At 41.9% G+C, this 20,027-nt stretch overlaps 1 protein-coding gene across 1 annotated transcript in view; it reads right to left on the bottom strand.

Annotated features, from left to right (window-relative positions):
- The window catches only part of LOC125372347 (signal transducer and activator of transcription 5A-like), a 66,770-nt gene that overhangs the window by 26,783 nt on the left and 19,960 nt on the right, over positions 1-20,027 (bottom strand). The window contains exons 4-19 of the mRNA XM_048382014.1: positions 19,570-19,659; positions 18,796-18,885; positions 15,582-15,663; positions 14,684-14,817; positions 13,276-13,427; positions 12,305-12,466; positions 11,182-11,316; positions 10,892-11,027; positions 9,453-9,494; positions 9,222-9,302; positions 7,821-7,913; positions 6,283-6,471; positions 3,264-3,358; positions 2,221-2,360; positions 1,300-1,446; positions 532-586 (exon numbers count right to left, since the gene is read on the bottom strand). Coding sequence (XP_048237971.1) covers positions 532-586; positions 1,300-1,446; positions 2,221-2,360; positions 3,264-3,358; positions 6,283-6,471; positions 7,821-7,913; positions 9,222-9,302; positions 9,453-9,494; positions 10,892-11,027; positions 11,182-11,316; positions 12,305-12,466; positions 13,276-13,427; positions 14,684-14,817; positions 15,582-15,663; positions 18,796-18,885; positions 19,570-19,659 — 1,823 coding nt within the window. The remainder of the gene's footprint in view (positions 1-531; positions 587-1,299; positions 1,447-2,220; positions 2,361-3,263; positions 3,359-6,282; positions 6,472-7,820; positions 7,914-9,221; positions 9,303-9,452; positions 9,495-10,891; positions 11,028-11,181; positions 11,317-12,304; positions 12,467-13,275; positions 13,428-14,683; positions 14,818-15,581; positions 15,664-18,795; positions 18,886-19,569; positions 19,660-20,027) is intronic.

A 20,027-nucleotide genomic window follows, 5' to 3' on the forward strand; every position in this document is an offset into this window, starting at 1 on the left:
TATGACTGTTTAATAATCTCATACCAACTTTGACTGGAGTTGGTCCGATAGTTTTTCAGTTATTGTAGTAAATGTCGGTACCTTAAATTACCTTCCAGACTATATGCTGGTCGCATAGGTGGGAGAGTAGTGTTGCTTTGTTTTTGTTTGTTTGTTTGTATGTTGTTAAACGCCGCACTCAGCAATATTCCAGCTATATGATGGTGGTCTGTAACTAATCGAGTCTGGACCAGACAATCTTGTCATTGACATCATGAGCAAAGATCCACACAATTGAGATATGATGACATGCATCAACCATGTCAGCTGGTTATAATGGCGGGAGGAAAGCCTGTATTGATGCAGGTCGTAGATGTTCACCACTTTGGTGACACCCTGGCGTCGACAAGTTTTTCACATTCAGGTAGATTCTGGGATAGAAACCCATGATAGGCATATCCTGCTATGCCTAAGGCCTACTCTGCACAGCATTGTAGTGCTCACGCACCTGGGCCACCAGTGCCCCACTGACGATAAGCAGGAGGTACTCACATGACATTGACCAGGGTAGGCTTGATGTAGCCATCGATAGAGGAACTGGGCTGCTCTGAAACACAGAAACAACATGTAGTTCACAGGTTCTATACTGCCCCGGAAGCTGAGAATGAAGTTTGAATAAAACCAGAATAATTGCTTGAAGCATGCGGCCATGACATGGACTCTTGTGGTATGTAACTTATAATGATTATCATTAATGTAAATACTTGAAGAGTTGTTGAAATATATATGATTATTACGTAAATCATCATCATCATCATCATCATCATCATCATCATCATGGGCCAGAAAGAACACACACTGCTTTACACAGCACAATACAGTGTCCAATTCGTTTTTATTTGAACATAACTAACGCAGAAGAATCATACAGAATCAAATCTTGTGTGTTTGTTTGTTTGTTGTTTAACGCTGCACTCAGCGTTATTCCAGCTATATCAAGGCGGTCTGTAAATAATCAATTCAGGACCAGACAATCCAGTGATTGATATCATGAGCATCGATCTATGCATTTGGGATACAATGACATGCATCAACCAAGTCAGCGAGCCTGACCACCCGATCCTGTTACTCGCCTCTGAGGACAAGCATGGGTTGCTGAAGGCCTGTTCTACCCTGGATCTGGACAGTCCAAACCTTGTGTGTGACAGCTGATCACCAGCCAACAGGGTTCCCCACTCAGCCTTCCAGTGAAGTCAAGCCTGCACCAAGTTGTTCCACATCATTTAAAGGTTATTCCAACAAGAAAAGTGCTTTGTTTACCTGGATTTGACACATAGTACTTGGAGAAGGCCTGGTTCTTTGGTATGTCTGGATACAGGTATGCCAGGTTGCTGAGATCCTTGATTCTGTCCGCCAGACCGCGGATGGAGAAGTCTTTTGATGTAAAGGGAGCCAAGTTCCACACCTCTGATAGAGAGAAAGTCTTACATGTTTAACTTTCACCATGTTCAGGTAATAACAACAAAACATTTCAGGCAACTGTTGGGTGTTTTTATACAATTGGAGATTCAAATATATAATAGGCCTATCTATCAGTGTGTGAGTTAGGGGTGTTTTATACTGCTTCTTGCATTATTCCAGCCATGTGAGTGAGTGAGTGAGTGAGTGGGTGGGTGGGTGGGTGGGTGGGTGAGTGAGTGAGTGAGTGAGTGAGTGAGTGAGTGAGTGAGTGAGTGAGTGAGTGAGTGAGTGAGTGAGTGAGTGAGTGAGTGAGTGAGTTGAAGTTTAACGTCAAATCGGCAATATTTCAGCCATAGCGTGACGAGACAAATTATGATATTAATAATATATAATTAAACTGTTTTCCAGCCATGTTAAGCCTGGAGACACTAAAAAGGGCTTCACACATTGTAATTTTAACCTTGAGCTTGTGTGTAATGTGTCAATGCAAAAACCAATAGGTTACCTCCCTTACATGCACACATCTAGGAGTACAAAAGGGGCCATTCTTTTCAAACACGGGGGTAATTTCAAAAAAGAAAAAGGGTAGGATGGGTGGGATTTTCAAAAAGTATCTAAAAAAACATAATCCAACAACATTTCTTAGAACTGTTAGTCCAAGACAATGTTAGTTGTTTTACTCCAGTGCCAGGCTGTCACTTTGATTTGACAACCTGTTTCCTGTGTCAGATACAAAGCTCCTAACAGTGATGATACACAATGGTGATGCTGCATATTTACCGAGTTTTCCATTGTCAGCTACCCATGCGATGGTGATGCCACCCATCTCGGAGTCGCTGTACCGCAGGAGGAATGTTCCATTGGTCTTGGTGAGAAGCCACTCCTGGGCCTGGAACTTGCTGATGAAGCCAATGATGGACCTGGCGGCAACCAATCCAGACTTTACCAAAACCAGCCATCTTGCACGCTCACATTGTACACTCTAATTGTACTCTCTCTAGCACACTCTCACATTGTACACTCTAATTGTACTCCCTAGCACACTCTCACATTGTACACTCTAATTGTACTCTCTCTAGCACACTCTCACATTGTACACTCTAACTGTACTCTCTAGCACACTCTCACATTGTACACTCTAATTGTACTCTCTCTAGCACTCTCACATTGTACACTCTCATTGTTCTTTCTAGCACACTCTCACATTGTACGCTCTAGCACACTCTCACATTGTACACTCTAGCACACTCTCACATTGTACTCTCTCATTGTACACTCTAGCACACTCTCACATTGTACGCTCTCATTGTACTCTCTAGCACACTCTCACATTGTACGCTCTCATTGTACTCTCTCTAGCACACTCTCACATTGTACTCTCTAGCACACTCTCACATTGTACGCTCTCATTGTACTCTCTAGCACACTCTCACATTGTACGCTCTCATTGTACTCTCTCTAGCACACTCTCACATTGTACTCTCTAGCACACTCTCACATTGTACGATCTCATTGTACTCTCTCTAGCACACTCTCACATTGTACACTCTAATTGTACTCTCTCTAGCACACTCTCACATTGTACACTCTCTCTCGATCACTCTCACATTGTATGCTCTCATTGTACTCTCTAGCACACTCTCACATTGTACACTCTAATTGTACTCTCTCTAGCACACTCTCACATTTTACACTCTCATTGTACTCTCTCTAACACACTCTCACATTGTATGCTCTCATTGTACTCTCTCCAGCACACTCTCACTGTACACAATAGTCACTCTAACAACATTAACATTCCATGGTTAATCTCCAGTACTTACCCATCATTCCACGGTGACTTCAGGTGCTCCTTCGTCAGCTTCAGCACAGCGTAGAACCACTCCCAGAACGTGAAGTTTCTTCCTGGCAAAGCCTCCTGGGGACAAGATGAGAACCAATGTCAAGGCCAGACTCTGACACCAATCACAGCATCAATCACACGACAGCAGTCAAGTTTCAAAGTTTACCTGGGCCTTCAATGTAGCAGGTCAAGGCTTACCTGGACCTTCAATGTAGCAAGTCAAAGTTTACCTGGACCTTCAATGTAGCAAGTCAAGGCTTACCTGGACCTTCAATGTAGCAAGTCAAGGCTTACCTGGGCCTTCAATGTAGCAAGTCAAAGTTTACCTGGGCCTTCAATGTAGCAAGTCAAGGCTTACCTGGACCTTCAATGTAGCAAGTCAAGGCGTACCTGGACCTTCAATGTAGCAAGTCAAGGCTTACCTGGACCTTCAATGTAGCAAATCAAAGCTAACCTGGACCTTCAATGTAGCAAATCAAAGCTAACCTGGACCTTCAATGTAGCAAATCAAAGCTAACCTGGACCTTCAATGTAGCAAATCAAAGCTAACCTGGACCTTCAATGTAGCAAGTCAAAGTTTACCTGGACCTTCAATGTAGCAAGTCAAGGCTTACCTGGACCTTCAATGTAGCAAATCAAAGCTAACCTGGACCTTCAATGTAGCAAGTCAAGGCTTACCTGGACCTTCAATGTAGCAAATCAAAGCTAACCTGGACCTTCAATGTAGCAAGTCAAGGCTTACCTGGACCTTCAATGTAGCAAATCAAAGCTAACCTGGACCTTCAATGTAGCAAATCAAAGCTAACCTGGACCTTCAATGTAGCAAGTCAAAGCTAACCTGGACCTTCAATGTAGCAAGTCAAGGCTTACCTGGACCTTCAATGTAGCAAATCAAAGCTAACCTGGGCCTTCAATGTAATAAGTCAAAATTTACCTGGACCTTCAATGAAGCAAGTCAAGGCTTACCTGGACCTTCAATGTAATAAGTCAAAGCTAACCTGGGCCTTCAATGTAGCAAGTCAAGGCTTACCTGGACCTTCAATGTAGCAAGTCAAGGCTTACCTGGACCTTCAATGTAGCAAGTCAAAGTTTACCTTGACCTTCAATGTAGCAAGTCAAGGCTTACCTGGACCTTCAATGTAGCAAGTCAAGGCTTACCTGGACCTTCAATGTAGCAAGTCAAAGTTTCCCTGGGCCTTCAATGTAGCAAGTCAAAGCTAACCTGGACCTTCAATGTAGCAAGTCAAAGTTTACCTGGACCTTCAATGTAGCAAGTCAAGGCTTACCTGGGCCTTCAATGTAGCAAGTCAAAGTTTACCTGGGCCTTCAATGTAGCAAGTCAAGGCTTACCTGGACCTTCAATGTAGCAAGTCAAGGCGTACCTGGACCTTCAATGTAGCAAGTCAAGGCTTACCTGGACCTTCATTGTAGCAAATCAAAGCTAACCTGGACCTTCAATGTAGCAAATCAAAGCTAACCTGGACCTTCAATGTAGCAAATCAAAGCTAACCTGGACCTTCAATGTAGCAAATCAAAGCTAACCTGGACCTTCAATGTAGCAAGTCAAAGTTTACCTGGACCTTCAATGTAGCAAGTCAAGGCTTACCTGGACCTTCAATGTAGCAAATCAAAGCTAACCTGGACCTTCAATGTAGCAAGTCAAGGCTTACCTGGACCTTCAATGTAGCAAATCAAAGCTAACCTGGACCTTCAATGTAGCAAGTCAAGGCTTACCTGGACCTTCAATGTAGCAAATCAAAGCTAACCTGGACCTTCAATGTAGCAAATCAAAGCTAACCTGGACCTTCAATGTAGCAAGTCAAAGCTAACCTGGACCTTCAATGTAGCAAGTCAAGGCTTACCTGGACCTTCAATGTAGCAAATCAAAGCTAACCTGGGCCTTCAATGTAATAAGTCAAAATTTACCTGGACCTTCAATGAAGCAAGTCAAGGCTTACCTGGACCTTCAATGTAATAAGTCAAAGCTAACCTGGGCCTTCAATGTAGCAAGTCAAGGCTTACCTGGACCTTCAATGTAGCAAGTCAAGGCTTACCTGGACCTTCAATGTAGCAAGTCAAAGTTTACCTTGACCTTCAATGTAGCAAGTCAACGCTTACCTGGACCTTCAATGTAGCAAGTCAAGGCTTACCTGGGCCTTCAATGTAGCAAGTCAAGGCTTACCTTGGCCTGCAATGTAGCAAATCAAAGCTTACCTGGGCCTTCAATGTAGCAAATCAAAGCTAACCTGGACCTTCAATGTAGCAAGTCAAAGCTAACCTGGACCTCCAATGTAGCAAGTCAAGGCTTACCTGGACCTTCAGTGTAGCAAGTCAAGGCTTACCTGGGCCTTCAATGTAGCAAGTCAAGGCTTACCTGGACCTTCAATGTAATAAGTCAAAGCTAACCTGGACCTTCAATGTAGCAAGTCAAGGCTTACCTGGACCTTCAATGTAGCAAATCAAAGCTAACCTGGACCTTCAATGAAGCAAGTCAAGGCTTACCTGGACCTTCAATGTAATAAGTCAAAGCTAACCTGGGCCTTCAATGTAGCAAGTCAAGGCTTACCTGGACCTTCAATGTAGCAAGTCAAGGCTTACCTGGACCTTCAATGTAGCAAGTCAAGGCTTACCTGGGCACCTTAATGTAGCAAGTCAAAGCTTACCTGAGCTGTCAATGTAGCAAGTCAAAGCTTACCTGAGCCGTCAATGTAGAATGTCAAAGCTTACCTGGGCCTTCAATGTAGCAAGTTAAAAGTTACCTGGGCCTTCAATGTAGCAAGTTAAAAGTTACCTGGGCCTTCAATGTAGCAAGTTAAAAGTTACCTGGGCCTTCAATGTAGCAAGTCAAAGTTTACCTGGGCCTTCAATGTAGCAAGTTAAAAGTTACCTGGGCCCACTTGCACAAAATAACCTCCACGTTAAGACCCTCATATTGCAACATTGACATAGGAAAGTGTCAAATACAGGGGTCAAAGTTGATGTGTGAAAGTAAGCCTGACCTTGTTAAAATGGACCCAGGACACAGACATGTTGGTGTAGTCGTCACTCTGTCCGAGGATCTTGCTAGCCAGGTACTTGATGTTGTCATCGGTCAACCCTCGGCCCGTGGCAGCTTTAAACTTCACGTTCAGTTGTTCGGCCAGAAGCGGCCAAAGTACCGATTCTGGTACCTCAAAGGGATTGCGTCCCTGAAGAAAAGTGTATGTATTTCAGAGGCTTGAATCTGCACATGTTCTATCACCACTTGACTAGACTATGCATTTCTTTTGTCGGTTTGTAGTTTTTGCAGCAGTCAGAAATATTCCAACTCATCCCAGCCTGAATATTGGCGGAATAATCAAACTAGTGGCCGACACACAACCAAGCAAGCCTAAATACCCAATCCAACTTTGAAGTCTTTGATAGGCACTTACAAGGAGACGAACATGAAAACATGATACTCTTTATGGACAGCAACTTCTTGTATTTTTTGTCATGTTTCATAGCTACTTCTCGCTCCTTCATCAGGAGAATACTGATTAAATGCATAGAGCTAATGTCATGATTTATAATTTACATTAAGGCCAAAAAGATAACAGTCTTGGTTCTGAGGTACCACCCGCATCATCATAAAGTCTGCTGCACGTTTTGTTTATATTTCCAATTTCAAAAAAATATTAAAATCCTAATACTTTAACACAATGCACACAAAAAATTGAAAATGGACACAATGCAGATGTGGGCAGTGCCTGAGAACCAAGACTATTATTTATTTTAGCCTAATTCTATGCATATACTCAGCATTCACCGTGAAGGAGCAAGAAGCGGCACCAAAACATTGTGACAAAGAATAAAAGAAGTTGCTTTCCATTATGTATTCAATCCAACTTCGTCGATGCTCAAGACGTGCAATAGTGCCGGGCACCTCTTTCATGGTCACCATAGTCACAATGGGTAGATCATGCTTTTTGTCCATGACAGAAACAAAAACTTATCCCAACCACACTAGTAACTTTAGATGGTAATAAGCACATGGCCACTGTTCTGCACATTGTATGAGACTTCCGGTATACTCTATTCTGTACACAAATAAATGGCAAGTGATTCGGTGGCATTTGATTTGGTAACCAGCAGATTTTGTTGGTTTCCATAAACAAAAAAGAAAAAAGACCACACCCACTAATGGACTACTGTTTCCTGATTGGCTGATAATAGAATGGGCGTTGCATGGGTTTCATCATGGCAGCGAATGATGTCACTGATTTTGTATCATTGTCAATATTTTTGGGATGTAACTATGAAATAAGCAGTCTTTAAAGTTATTATTGTTTACATATTTATACAAATTGCATTAATGGAGTTTCAAAAGTAAAACTGTTTTTATGTCCAAAAATAATTATTGAGGATATTGAGTTTGGAAGATACAAGGAGTTGATCATGTAGTGTCAAGTTCATAAAGCAGAAAGAAGCTTTCACGATGGTAATTTTCATTGATGCACAAACGAGTATATTCAAGAACAACTATTTTCAGTCTAACAATGACTCTTTATCAACTTACAGGTGAAGAGAAGGCATTGTCCCATAAGATGGTTGCTAAGGCATTGCATTCCTGGTTGCCATGGACAGTCACCACAACAGGTAATGACAATGTCTGCAAGAAAGGAGAAAAACAAATGCAACAATAATAACACCATAGCAGGCGAACAATTTCAGTTTTCTTTGAAAAGTATGAGGTAATTATTTATCCAGTATTTTCTGGACCGAATTATCCCATTACTGTTCAGTCCTCGCTGATACACACTTGCAGCTTGGTGAACACAGGTAAAGGTCTGACAGAGCCAATAGCAGTCTGTGTTATAGTGTGGGGCAGGACTAAAGCCCTAGGAACTCCCAGATGCATGGTCCATCATCCAACGACTCTCCATCAAGTTGGGGAACCGTGAAGATCCGGGGCAGAATAGGTCTTCAGCAACCCATGCTTGCCATAAAAGGCGACTATGCTTGTCGTAAAAGGCGACTAACGGGATCGGGTGGTCAGACTCGCTGACTTGGTTGATGCATGTCATTCATCCCAATTGCGTGGATCAATGCTCATGATGTCAATCACTGGATTGTCCGGTCCAGACTTGATTATTTACAGACCGCCGTCATATAGCTGGAATATTGCTGAGTGCGGCGTTAAACAACAAACCAACCAACCAACCAACAGACCGCCGTCATATAGCTGGAATATTGCTGAGTGCGGCATTAAACAACAAACCAACCAACCAACAGACCGCCGTCATATAGCTGGAATATTGCTGAGTGCGGCCTTAAACAACCAACAAACCAGCCAACCATCAAGTTGGGACCTCTGTGCCCCACATCAGTGGGGAGATGCTCTACCGGCATTGTCCACACTCCACAATTGTGGAACCAATCTGCCCACAGATTTTACTTTGGTCGGCACAAACAAACGTAGAATCATATTTGGACTTGATATGTAAGATCATTGAGCTTGTATCTGCACAATATCTCAGTAAAAATTCCCGAATTGGAATTAAACATTTCCAAATATATGCTGTTATAGATGTAACTGGTGGGTCTTTGTAGCTTTGTATTTCACTGAGGGAGAGGCCTTAATGCTTACTTTAGCATCATTCCATTGAACACAATGATAAAATTCAGAGATAAATACCTCTGAATTTAAGGGAATAAGAATTTTAAAACAAGTCCGAATTTTGAACAAAATAATTATTCCCCATTTTCCTGGCCAGGGCAGGTTGTCTGGAATTCAGTCCAGTCCCTGGTCTTCCAAGGGTGCAAAGGATCAGATCGAAACTGCTGTGGACAGCTGTGGATCGGTGAGTGAGTGAGTTGGGTTCAATGCTACACTGAATATTAAAGAGTCTTGTTTGGTGTGGATCACATTTAATGTAGGCTTAGAGTTATGTTCTTTCTAGAAAAAAAGAATACTCACCCACACTTGAAACACGAGCTCATTGCCTCCGACATTGAAGTCCGACTGGAACAATATGCAGAACTTCTCCTCCGTTACAGCCTGTAGAAGTAGATCACAAACAGCTGTAAAAATGTTTTTAGGTCAACACCACAATGGAATTTACAACTACTTTTACTCTTTATTGTTTTTTCCCTGATTCAGAGCTTAGTATATGTATATATTTATTCAAAATGGAAGATGGCTGCTTACCTCAGTTCCCTTCCTATCTGCCCTCTTGATTTTCTTTAGTTGCTGAAAATAAAAATAGTGTTGTCTTCATCATTATGCACAAGGCTTGTTTGTTGGTTTCTTTATCATAATCAGTAGCAGACTCATACTGTCGTTGCCATGGCAGTTATCGCCATTCTAAGACATCGCCATGGCAATCATATCCATTCCAAAAGTTCATTATGATATTCATCACCATTCTAAAACATTGCCATGTTAATCATCATTATTCAAAGACATCGCCATGGTAATCACCACCATTACAAGACATCGCCATGGTAATCATCACCGTTCCAAGACATCGCCATGGTAATCTTTGTCATATTCATCGCAATTAAATGAAGGAAGCAGGCATGTTTCTGAAGGTAATCTTACAATGTTTCTGAAGGTTAACTCACCATGTTTCTGAAGGTCAACTCACCATGACCTGACCATGTTTCTGAAGGTCAACTCACCATGTTTCTGAAGGTCAACTCAACATGTTTCTGAAGGTTAACTGACCATGTTTCTGAAGGTTAACTCACCATGTTCCTGAAGGTTAACTCACCATGTTTCTCAAGGTTAATTGACCATGTTTCTCAAGGTCAACTCACCATGTTTCTCAAGGTCAACTCACCATGTTTCTCAAGGTTAACTCACCATGTTTCTGAAGGTCAACTCACCATGTTTCTGAAGGTCAACTCACCATGTTTCTGAAGGTCAACTCAGCATGTTTCTGAAGGTCAACTGACCATGTTTCTGAAGGTCGACTCACCATGTTTCTGAAGGTCGACTCACCATGTTTCTCAAGGTCAACTCACCATGTTTCTCAAGGTCAACTTACCATGTTTCTCAAGGTCAACTGACCATGTTTCTCAAGGTTAACTGACCATGTTCCTGAAGGTCAACTCACCATGTTTCTGAAGGTCAACTCACCATGTTTCTCAAGGTCAACTCACCATGTTTCTGAAGGTCAACTCACCATTTTTCTGAAAGTCAACTCACCATGTTTATGAAGGTCAACTCACCATGTTTCTGAAGGTTAACTGACCATGTTTCTGAAGGTTAACTCACCATGTTCCTGAAGGTTAACTCACCATGTTTATGAAGGTCAACTCACCATGTTTCTGAAGGTCAACTGACCATGTTTCTGAAGGTCAACTCAGCATGTTTCTGAAGGTCGACTGACCATGTTTCTGAAGGTCGACTCACCATGTTTCTGAAGGTCGACTCACCATGTTTCTCAAGGTCAACTCACCATGTTTCTCAAGGTCAACTTACCATGTTTCTCAAGGTCAACTGACCATGTTTCTCAAGGTTAACTCACCATGTTCCTGAAGGTCAACTCACCATGTTTCTGAAGGTCAACTCACCATGTTTCTCAAGGTCAACTCACCATTTTTCTGAAAGTCAACTCACCATGTTTATGAAGGTCAACTCACCATGTTTCTGAAGGTAATACTGAGCTGCCCTGAACTAGATTGGTACTCCATTGTCCCCACATTGTTCAGTATCTCCCCGCTCATCTCACCCTTTGCCTTCACATCACTCTTCAGCAAGTCCTGGGCTTGCTTCTCACTGAAACATCAATTCATGTCCTCAGTTTACTCCAATGAAAGCTATCACTTTCTCCATTCTAATGTTGTTACCAACAAGCCATTTACGTCATGCGTGTGAATGGAGCTAAGAGAAAAGGGGCAAAAGGGAGACAACTCAATGAAGTACTCCTGACCTGATAATGGTTGCCTTGACTTGAGGTGGGTTCATGTGCACGTTCAGTTTCCCTCCAACCAAGAGACGAACCGTTGCAGCAAATCGGGCATCTTTCTTTAATACTTGAGGGGGCTGCGTCTCCACTATAAAGGTGCTGGAAAAATACAAATCAAGATTTAAGTTCCTCCTCTGATCCAGTGTTTGAAGTAAATATAAAACCCAGCAAGAGAGTAAGGCAGGTGACCCATAAATGTTGCCTGCCCATCCTCAAAATTACCTGCCCACATTCAGATATTATTAATGTTGAAATCGCGAAAAACAAGATACAAATCGCATCTTGATTCAGTTGAATACAAACAATTCCTTGAGAATCTACGAGGAGTTTTAATAAACCTGAATACAAGTGAGTGAGTGTGTTTTACGCCGCTTTTAGCAATATTCCAGCAATATCTCCGCGGAGGACACCAGAAATGGGCTTCACAAATTGTATCCAGGTCGGGAATCGAACCTTGGTCTTCGGCTTGACGAGCAAACGCTTTAACCACTAGGCTACCCGACTGCCCCAACTGAATATGTAACTAGTCGTAAATTTATCTGCCAGACAGACGGGCAGGTGGAGGAAAATTTCATGCAGGCCAACTGAAAAGTTACTAGCCACAAGCAGGCGACAGGCAGGCAGGCAGTTATTTCTGACACTGCTATAATCTGTAACCAGAGTATTTAACATTTTGCAGGATAGGAACCTTCTAAAATCTAGATGTCTTGATCCAACTTTCCATTTGCAAAAAGCAGGTTTGTGTGCAGTCTATTGAACTAGGTGCACATATGGAAAACGTACTAAAAAACAATTTACTACAGAGGCTTATCGGGTAATCACTCACCATCTTTACAGTATAGTATAAAAGCTATTTTAAAATAGTTTAACCACATATGGATAAAACAGTGCTATCACAGAACACAGAACAAGTTTACAGTGTGAGGATGTCATAGTTTAGAGAATGTTACAGCACAACTGGCATTTCAGATACACGTCAGTAAATTTACTTCAGGCCATAAGGACCCATACAAATTTGAAACTATGGGCCCGCCACAAGATCCACCTGCCACGAGCCTCTGGGCAGGTGCTTGTCTAGCACACTCACCTTGTGACAAGTGATGACAGGAGCCCTGTGATGCTGTCATTGAGTTCTGGGAGGAGGTTTTTGGTTCCTGGCGGGAGGTCGATTGGAAGTTGTGCTCTCAACAAGTTCACTTTTTTTATTTGCTGCCGATTCTGCCATATCAGGTCTGCCAACTGTTCACACCTGAAAAATAAGGAAAAATGATTTGTGTACAACCTCCTGGGTTTCCTAGCAGTAAAACAAGGACTTAATAAACAAAATGTATCCCAAAATTAAAATGCTAGCTTCATTAGGCTAAAACAAATATTAGTCTTGGTTCTCAGGTACCACCCGTATCATCATAAAGTCTGCCGCACATTTTGTGTTTATTTCCAATTTCAAAAAAATATGAAAATCTTAATACTTTTAACACAATGCACACACAAAATTGAAAATTGAAAAAAATGAAACATGCAATGAACTTTATGATGATGTGGGCAGTGCCTGAGAACCAAGACTATTATTATTTTTAGCCTTACAGTTACTCAGCAATATTCCAGCAGCCTGCAAATGATCAAGTCTGGACCAGACAATCCACTGATTGATATAATAAGCAATATCCCACACCTTATGGGTTCAATGACATGCAATAAACCATGCCATCAGATCTAACCACCAGATCCATTGTCGCTTCTAATGACAAGCAAAGGTTGTTCGGGACCTATTCTAACCTGATTTCTCTTTATGTACCAGTAACACCAAACACCAAACCTGGTACCCAGTAGAGATGCAGGAAAGTTGCCCCTAGTAACCAATGCTTGTTGTACAAGGCGACTAAATGGATTGGGTAGTCAGTCTTGGTGGCGTGTCTTCATATACTGACAACTTGGGACGTTGTGCACAATATCGTCTGTGGTTCGTCTGGTCCAGACTTGATCATACACTGGCCATATAGGCAGAATGCTGAACATTCACTCCCTGATACAAAGTGGAACGCACTACCGTGAACCGACCATTTCTGCAGAGTCTCCAGTCCTTCATTGAGAGGGGCTCCATTGCCAGCCTGCTGTTGCTGCCGCTTCCACTGGATGAGCTCTGTGTCAAGCACCTGCTTCTGCAGCTCCTGAAGACCCATCAGGGTGCTGTTGTAGTAGAGGGCAATGGTCTGCAACCACACATCACACACATTGTACATGGGACAGCAAACAGGGAAATACATGAGTGTTCAGTCATAAATCTATCATATCTCATGAATGAATTGAGTATTGCCACTAAAAGTATGGACCATCTTGATTGAATGTATGGACCATCTTGGTTGAATGTATGGACCATCTCAACTGAATGTATGGACCATCTCTGTTGAATGTATGGACCATCTCAGTTGAATGTATGGACCATCTTGGTTGAATGTATGGACCATCTCGATTGAATGAATGGACTATCTCGGTTGAATGTATGGACCATCTCGGTTGAATGAATGGACTATCTCGGTTGAATGTATGGACCATCTTGGTTGAATGTATGGACCATCTCGGTTGAATGTATGGATCATCTTTGTTGAATGCATGGGCCATCTCAATTGAATGTATGGACCATCTCAGTTGAATGTATGGACCATCTTGGTTGAATGTATGGACCATCTTTGTTGAATGTATGGACCATCTCGGTTGAATGTATTGACTATCTCAATTGAATGTATGGACCATCTCAGTTGAATGTATGGACCATCTTGGTTGAATGTATTGACCATCTTGGTTGAATGTATTGACCATCTCAATTGAATGTATTGACCATCTCAATTGAATGTATTGACCATCTCAATTGAATGTATGGACCATCTCAGTTGAATGTATGGACCATCTCAGTTGAATGTATGGACCATCTTGGTTGAATGTATTGACCATCTCGGTTGAATGTATGGACCATCTCAGTTGAATGTATTGACCATCTCAATTGAATGTATTGACCATCTCAATTGAATGTATTGACCATCTCAGTTGAATGTATGGACTATCTCGGTTGAATGTATGGACCATCTCGGTTGAATGTATGGACCATCTCAGTTGAATGTATGGACCATCTTGGTTGAATGTATGGACCATCTCAGTTGAATGTATGGACCATTTCAATTGAATGTATTGACCATCTCAATTGAAGGTATGGACCATCTCAGTTGAATGTATGGACTATCTCGGTTGAATGTATGGACCATCTCGGTTGAATGTATGGACCATCTCATTTGAATGTATGGACCATCTTGGTTGAATGTATGGACCATCTCAGTTGAATGTATGGACCATCTCAATTGAATGTATGGACCATCTCAGTTGAAGGTATGGACCATACATTCAATCGAGATGGTCCATACATTCATCCATGTTGTATGTATGGACCATCTATGTTGAATGTGAAGTGACTCACAATTCTGTGCTGTAAAAGCTCCTGGGCCTTTTGAGAAAGCTGCTGCTCCACCTTCTCCTTCTCCTTCCGCAGCATCGCCTCCTTCGCTACGATTTCCTGCGTCTGGTGCGGGGACTGCAACTGCGTGATCTGAGCTGAAAAAATGTAACAAATATGTTTCATGCTTGTGACAATAAACAATACTTTCATAAGTCTTTTCAAACCAACAACTAATTCTCCCTCAGTAATTCTGAAACAATTGATTCGCCCTTTTATAAGTCTCAAACCAACAATGAGCACTTCTAATTAAATGCCATGTTTTTATATGAGGAGTAGGGGCAAAGGGGGATAACTTGTGGATGCCAAGGCACGGGCTGTAGTCTGTTTAAAACTGTCTGTTTGTATAAGGTAGGGAAGCTAAAGCACTGTGTAGCGTCAGCTAAGGTAAAACATTAAATATCACCTTATAAGTCTTAAAAAAATAAAATAATTCTCCCTCTAAAAGTCTCAAACCAACAATTAATTCTCAGTCCATAAGTCTCCAACAAACAATTAATTCTCCCTCCATAATTCTCCCCCCGTAAGTCTCCAACAAACAATTAATTCTCCCTCCATAATTCTCCCTCCATAAGTCTCCAACAAACAGCCTCCATCAGTCTCTATCAGACAATTAATTCACCCATCATAAGTCTCCAACAAACAATTAATCCTACCTCCATAAGTCTCCAGCAAACAATAAATCCTCCCTCCATAAGTCTCAAACAAACAATTAATGTGAAATCATAAACCTTAACAAACCTTCACATCTTTGTAAACTGGCCAAGTTTTAGATGGCATGTTATTCACAATTTAACAGCAGAAAAATGAGCCTTGGTCTGATCCTGCATTGCCCTTGATTCATACAGGACTCTGAGCTCACCAGTTATCTTGAGGCTGTCTTGATACTGAATGATGAATGACTCCTGCTCCGACTGTAAATGTTTCAAGGTCTGCTCACTTGCCTGGAAGAGACATTCTTTCATTACTTCCCTCAGTGTGACAAGGGCGTTCAAAACCACAATCATTTTTTACAAAGAGGACATTTTTCTTCTTCTGACAATTATGTACTTTTTAGGGTAAAAATATTATTAGTACTTATCCTGACTCATACTTATTGCTTATTTCTACTCATTTCCGAAAGGTAGCTGAAATTTTCATGAACTGTGTTCCTGGAAAACAGAGAAAACATCTCACCCGAACGCACCCATGTAGTGCGCATATGCATTGGAAGCACATGACCAAGACCAGTTACTCGTCACTCTCTCATATCCCGTACTTGATTTGATCGAAACAGGGTAAGAGGGACGGCTGGGTGGGCGCTTTAGCATACAAGTCAGGGTAGGTATAAATAATATATTTACCCTAAAAAAGACATATGTTATCTGATCCTGACCCATACTAATTGCTTGCATCCTACGGTTGGTGGTAGGTTCCACCTGTTTGTGGTTCACATCGATATCTGTCCAATAAACTCCAGGGAATGTGATATTCTTCTTAATTTCTTCTTTATATCAAACAGGGTACCACCTCCTTCTTGTAGAAGAGAGTAGAAAACCTGTTACATTTCGCGGTTTTGTGACTTTGAACAAGTAAGTAGTTAAGAAAAGGACATACTTTTAACATAATGATCTGAATTACATAGCAAAACAGGAACATGGACTTTCAGTCGTGGTTATAGAACAGTAACCAGACATCAAGTCTACGTGAATACTGGGTGAGTGTTCTGGTAATAAGGCCTATCTTCTGTAAGGCATAATAATAATAATAATAATAATAATAATAATAATAATAATTGATTTGTAAAGCGCCTAATATCCATCGACAGTTGCTCACTGGCGCTGTGACAAAGTTAAAAAGTAATGTCTATGTACATATGCCAACAATCAGGAGATCTATTGAAAAGCTGAAGTGAAGAAGTGGGTTTTGAGGAGAGACTTAAACGTTTCCTTAGAAGCAGAGTTTCTCAGATTCAAAGGCAAAGAGTTCCATAACTGTGGACTGCAAAAGGAGAAGGCACGGTCAGACATAGCAGAAGTAGACAGAGGCTGATACAGTAGAGTTCCACCAGAGGATCGGAGAGCACGCTCTGGAGAGTACAGGGATATAAGATCTTTGAGATAGTCTGGATAGTCGCTATTGTTGAGGCAGTCAAGAGTGATGATACATAGTTAATTACCACTAATGGTTCAAACTGGTGAACTCCAGCCACATCTTGTGTGGCAAAATCTCTGAGGTAATGGTATCCGACCTCCACAAACAATCTTCCATAATCGTCGGGATGGAGCAGTTTCCATGTATCGCCAACGTAGATGCTATGGCTCTCACTTCCTGTGGGCTGGGGGATGACAGGGTATTACTCCTAGTTAAAGGAATGAACAGTTTGCTTAATCTTTGAGCTTCATCTGTTGAGGTAGATGCATAAAGCTCAAACTGGACATAAGGATAAATCCTCGGTGTCTTTGGACCCTAAGATCAATGACAGTGGCGTAGTATGAAACTGTCTTGCTGGCTGACCAGATAGTTGATTCTTTGCGATAAAATCCCATCTCAGGCTGAGATGGGCCAATGCATTCTCACTGCTATCAAATCGAGTACGTGAGAAAGCAATTGCATGAATCTCTGACATTGCAGATAGTCAAAATCAGCTTGTTGTAAGGGTTCAAACGCTTCACTGGTAGATTAAGCACCACAGTCTGAATTTCTTCTGTTGATCTTCAAGACTGTACCATCTTATTAAGGCCAATACTTCTGGAACTTTGATGAGCTTAATTCCGTTATGCATTGTTAGAAGGAACTAGATGCTGCAAGATAGGTGCTTAATGTTGAACCTTTGAGATGCCTTGTACATGTAAGTGACAATGGCATTCTGCTACTTGTGGTAGGGTAGCTATAAAAATCTGTATAGGTCGAAAACTGGTCAAAACTCTTCCATCTTTCATCGAAGGGATAGTGAGTGAGTGAGTGAGTTGGGTTTAACGCCGCTTTTAGCAGTATTCCAGTTATATCACGGCGTGTCAGCTAAATGTGGGAGGAAAGCCTGAAGTGATGCAGGTCTCAGACGTTTACCCCTTCGATGAAACCCACGAGCACGGGTATGGTGCTGACAAACCTAGAAACATAATCGGGGCGAACCCGGTTTCAAACCCACAATCATAGGTTTCTGACGTGCCCAAGGGACGCAACTCTGCACAGGGAATCGCGGCGCCTTAGACGACTGGGACACCCGTGCCCCCTCGAAGGGATAGCGAGACAGGCTTGGCTGCTCCGTCTGAATATCCTGTCTAGTGAGGTTGAATGTGATATGTTCCATATGTGAATTTCATAAACGTCTGGGTTTTAATAAAATTGCATAGGGTGAGGATGAAGAAGAAGACTTGGCCAGCTTGGGAGCTTTACTGTTGGTTTCCCTGCTAGTATTATGAGATCTGGCAACCAAGTCTTTGCTGGCCAATAAGCAGTAGTAGGTTGTTGGTCTGTTTGATTTTCTAAATGATCAGTGGTATTAGTGCTGGTGGGGGGAAGGTGTAAGCTTGTAGCCCTTCCCAAGATATTGCCAGGGCATCGAGGGCCCAAGCTAGTGGGTCCGGTACTGGTGAGACGAATGGCGTTAACTGTTTGTTGAACCTTGTTGCAAATATGTCTACTGATGGGCAACCTTTCTCCCTTGTTACCAGCTGGAGTGCCCCCTGATGAAGCATCCGGTAGGACATTTAACGAACCTGGGACACCTCATACTTTTATTCCCAAATTGAGACGAGTAACTGGTCTTGGTCACGTGCTTCCAGTGTGCATATGGAGTCCAGGGTGCGTTTGGGTGAGATGTGTCCTCTGTTCTCCAGAAACATTTTTCAGGAAGTTTCCACTACCTTTCGGAAATGAGTACAGATAAGCAAATAGTATGAGTCCCTATAAGATAAACATAATATTTTTGTGTTTGTGGTTAAACCTGAGAACAAATTATTTCATCCCAATTTCTTCTGGAACAAATTTTTTTTTAAATCATACTTATTTTCCGAAGAGTACACGTAAACCTCTTAACAGTGCCCTGTGGCACACGTGAAATAAACTCCACGTCTCTCCCTGCATGGGCGTACCTGAGTTCTCTGGACTTGCTCCTCCAGCTTCACCTCAATCTGAGCACTCACAGACGGCACCATCGGAGTCGATTCAACTTTCTGCTCAGGCTGAAAAAAGAGTGTCCCACATGGTGAGCTACAGAAATTGAGCCTCATTTCAAAAAGCGGTCATAGCACTACGACCTTCTTAAATGTAGGTTTAAGTGGAGGAGTTACGATAGTCACAGCTCAGGACCTAGGAAGCTAACAGTCATCAAACACATAAACTGACCTTGATTTCTTGTACTATTTCAAGCAAACAGTAAGTCAACCCTTTCTTAATGTGTCAGTTGGATTCCCGACATGGGTACAATGTGTGAAGCCCATTTCTGGTGTCCCCCGCCGTGATATTGCTGGAATATTGCTAAAAGTGGCGTAAAACCATACTCACTCACTCACTTAATGTGTCAGATTTCCAAATGGCCAACAGAGCCAAAAGTCAATTTTAATTTTCTCTTTTGCTCTTTTTTTATGGATTTGAATATGAAGAGATAAAAATGAAGCAAACCACAACTGATTATTTTAGTCAAACAAAATAAATACAAAGTATACATTAAAAAATCTCTAACTTCTGCTTCACTCCTGTGTTTACACCTGACATTTTCACAGAAGTGAGTATATGTCACTAAAATCATAGTAAACATCCTATAGACATGATAGATGTTGTGACCAAGCGGTATTCAACAGCACAACTTAATGACACAAAACAGCTTGTCTAAAAGATGGGTCAAGGGGGACAACTCTGACACTCACTGCTTTGGCTTGCTCAATGAGATTTTTCTCCATTTGCAGACAGTTCTTGATAACCCGGACCAGCTGGAAGGGGTTCTGTTCATAGTTTTGCTGAAAACAATAACGGTCCATTATACATGTTATAAATGTAGACAAATCACTATTTCAGTATAAGCCATTTTTTTCTAAGTTGGTTTACGTATTTTTCACCCAAAAAATCATTTATATCACAGCGTGTCAGCTTAATGTGGGAGGAAAGCCTGAAGTGATGCAGGTTTCAGACGTTTACCACTTCGGTGAAACCCACGAGCACGGACATTGTGCTGACAAACCTAGAAACATAATTGGGGCGAACCGGGATTCGAACCCACAATCATAGGTTTCTGGCGTGCCCAAGGGACACAACTCTGCACAGGGAATCGCGGCGCCTTAGACAACTGGGCCACCTGTTCCCCCTTAAATAATATGACAAGGCAAGG

Source organism: Haliotis rufescens, unplaced genomic scaffold (genome assembly GCF_023055435.1).
Source record: "Haliotis rufescens isolate VD_foot unplaced genomic scaffold, xgHalRufe1.0.p SCAF_4, whole genome shotgun sequence".
Classification (NCBI taxonomy): Eukaryota; Metazoa; Mollusca; class Gastropoda; order Lepetellida; family Haliotidae; genus Haliotis; species Haliotis rufescens.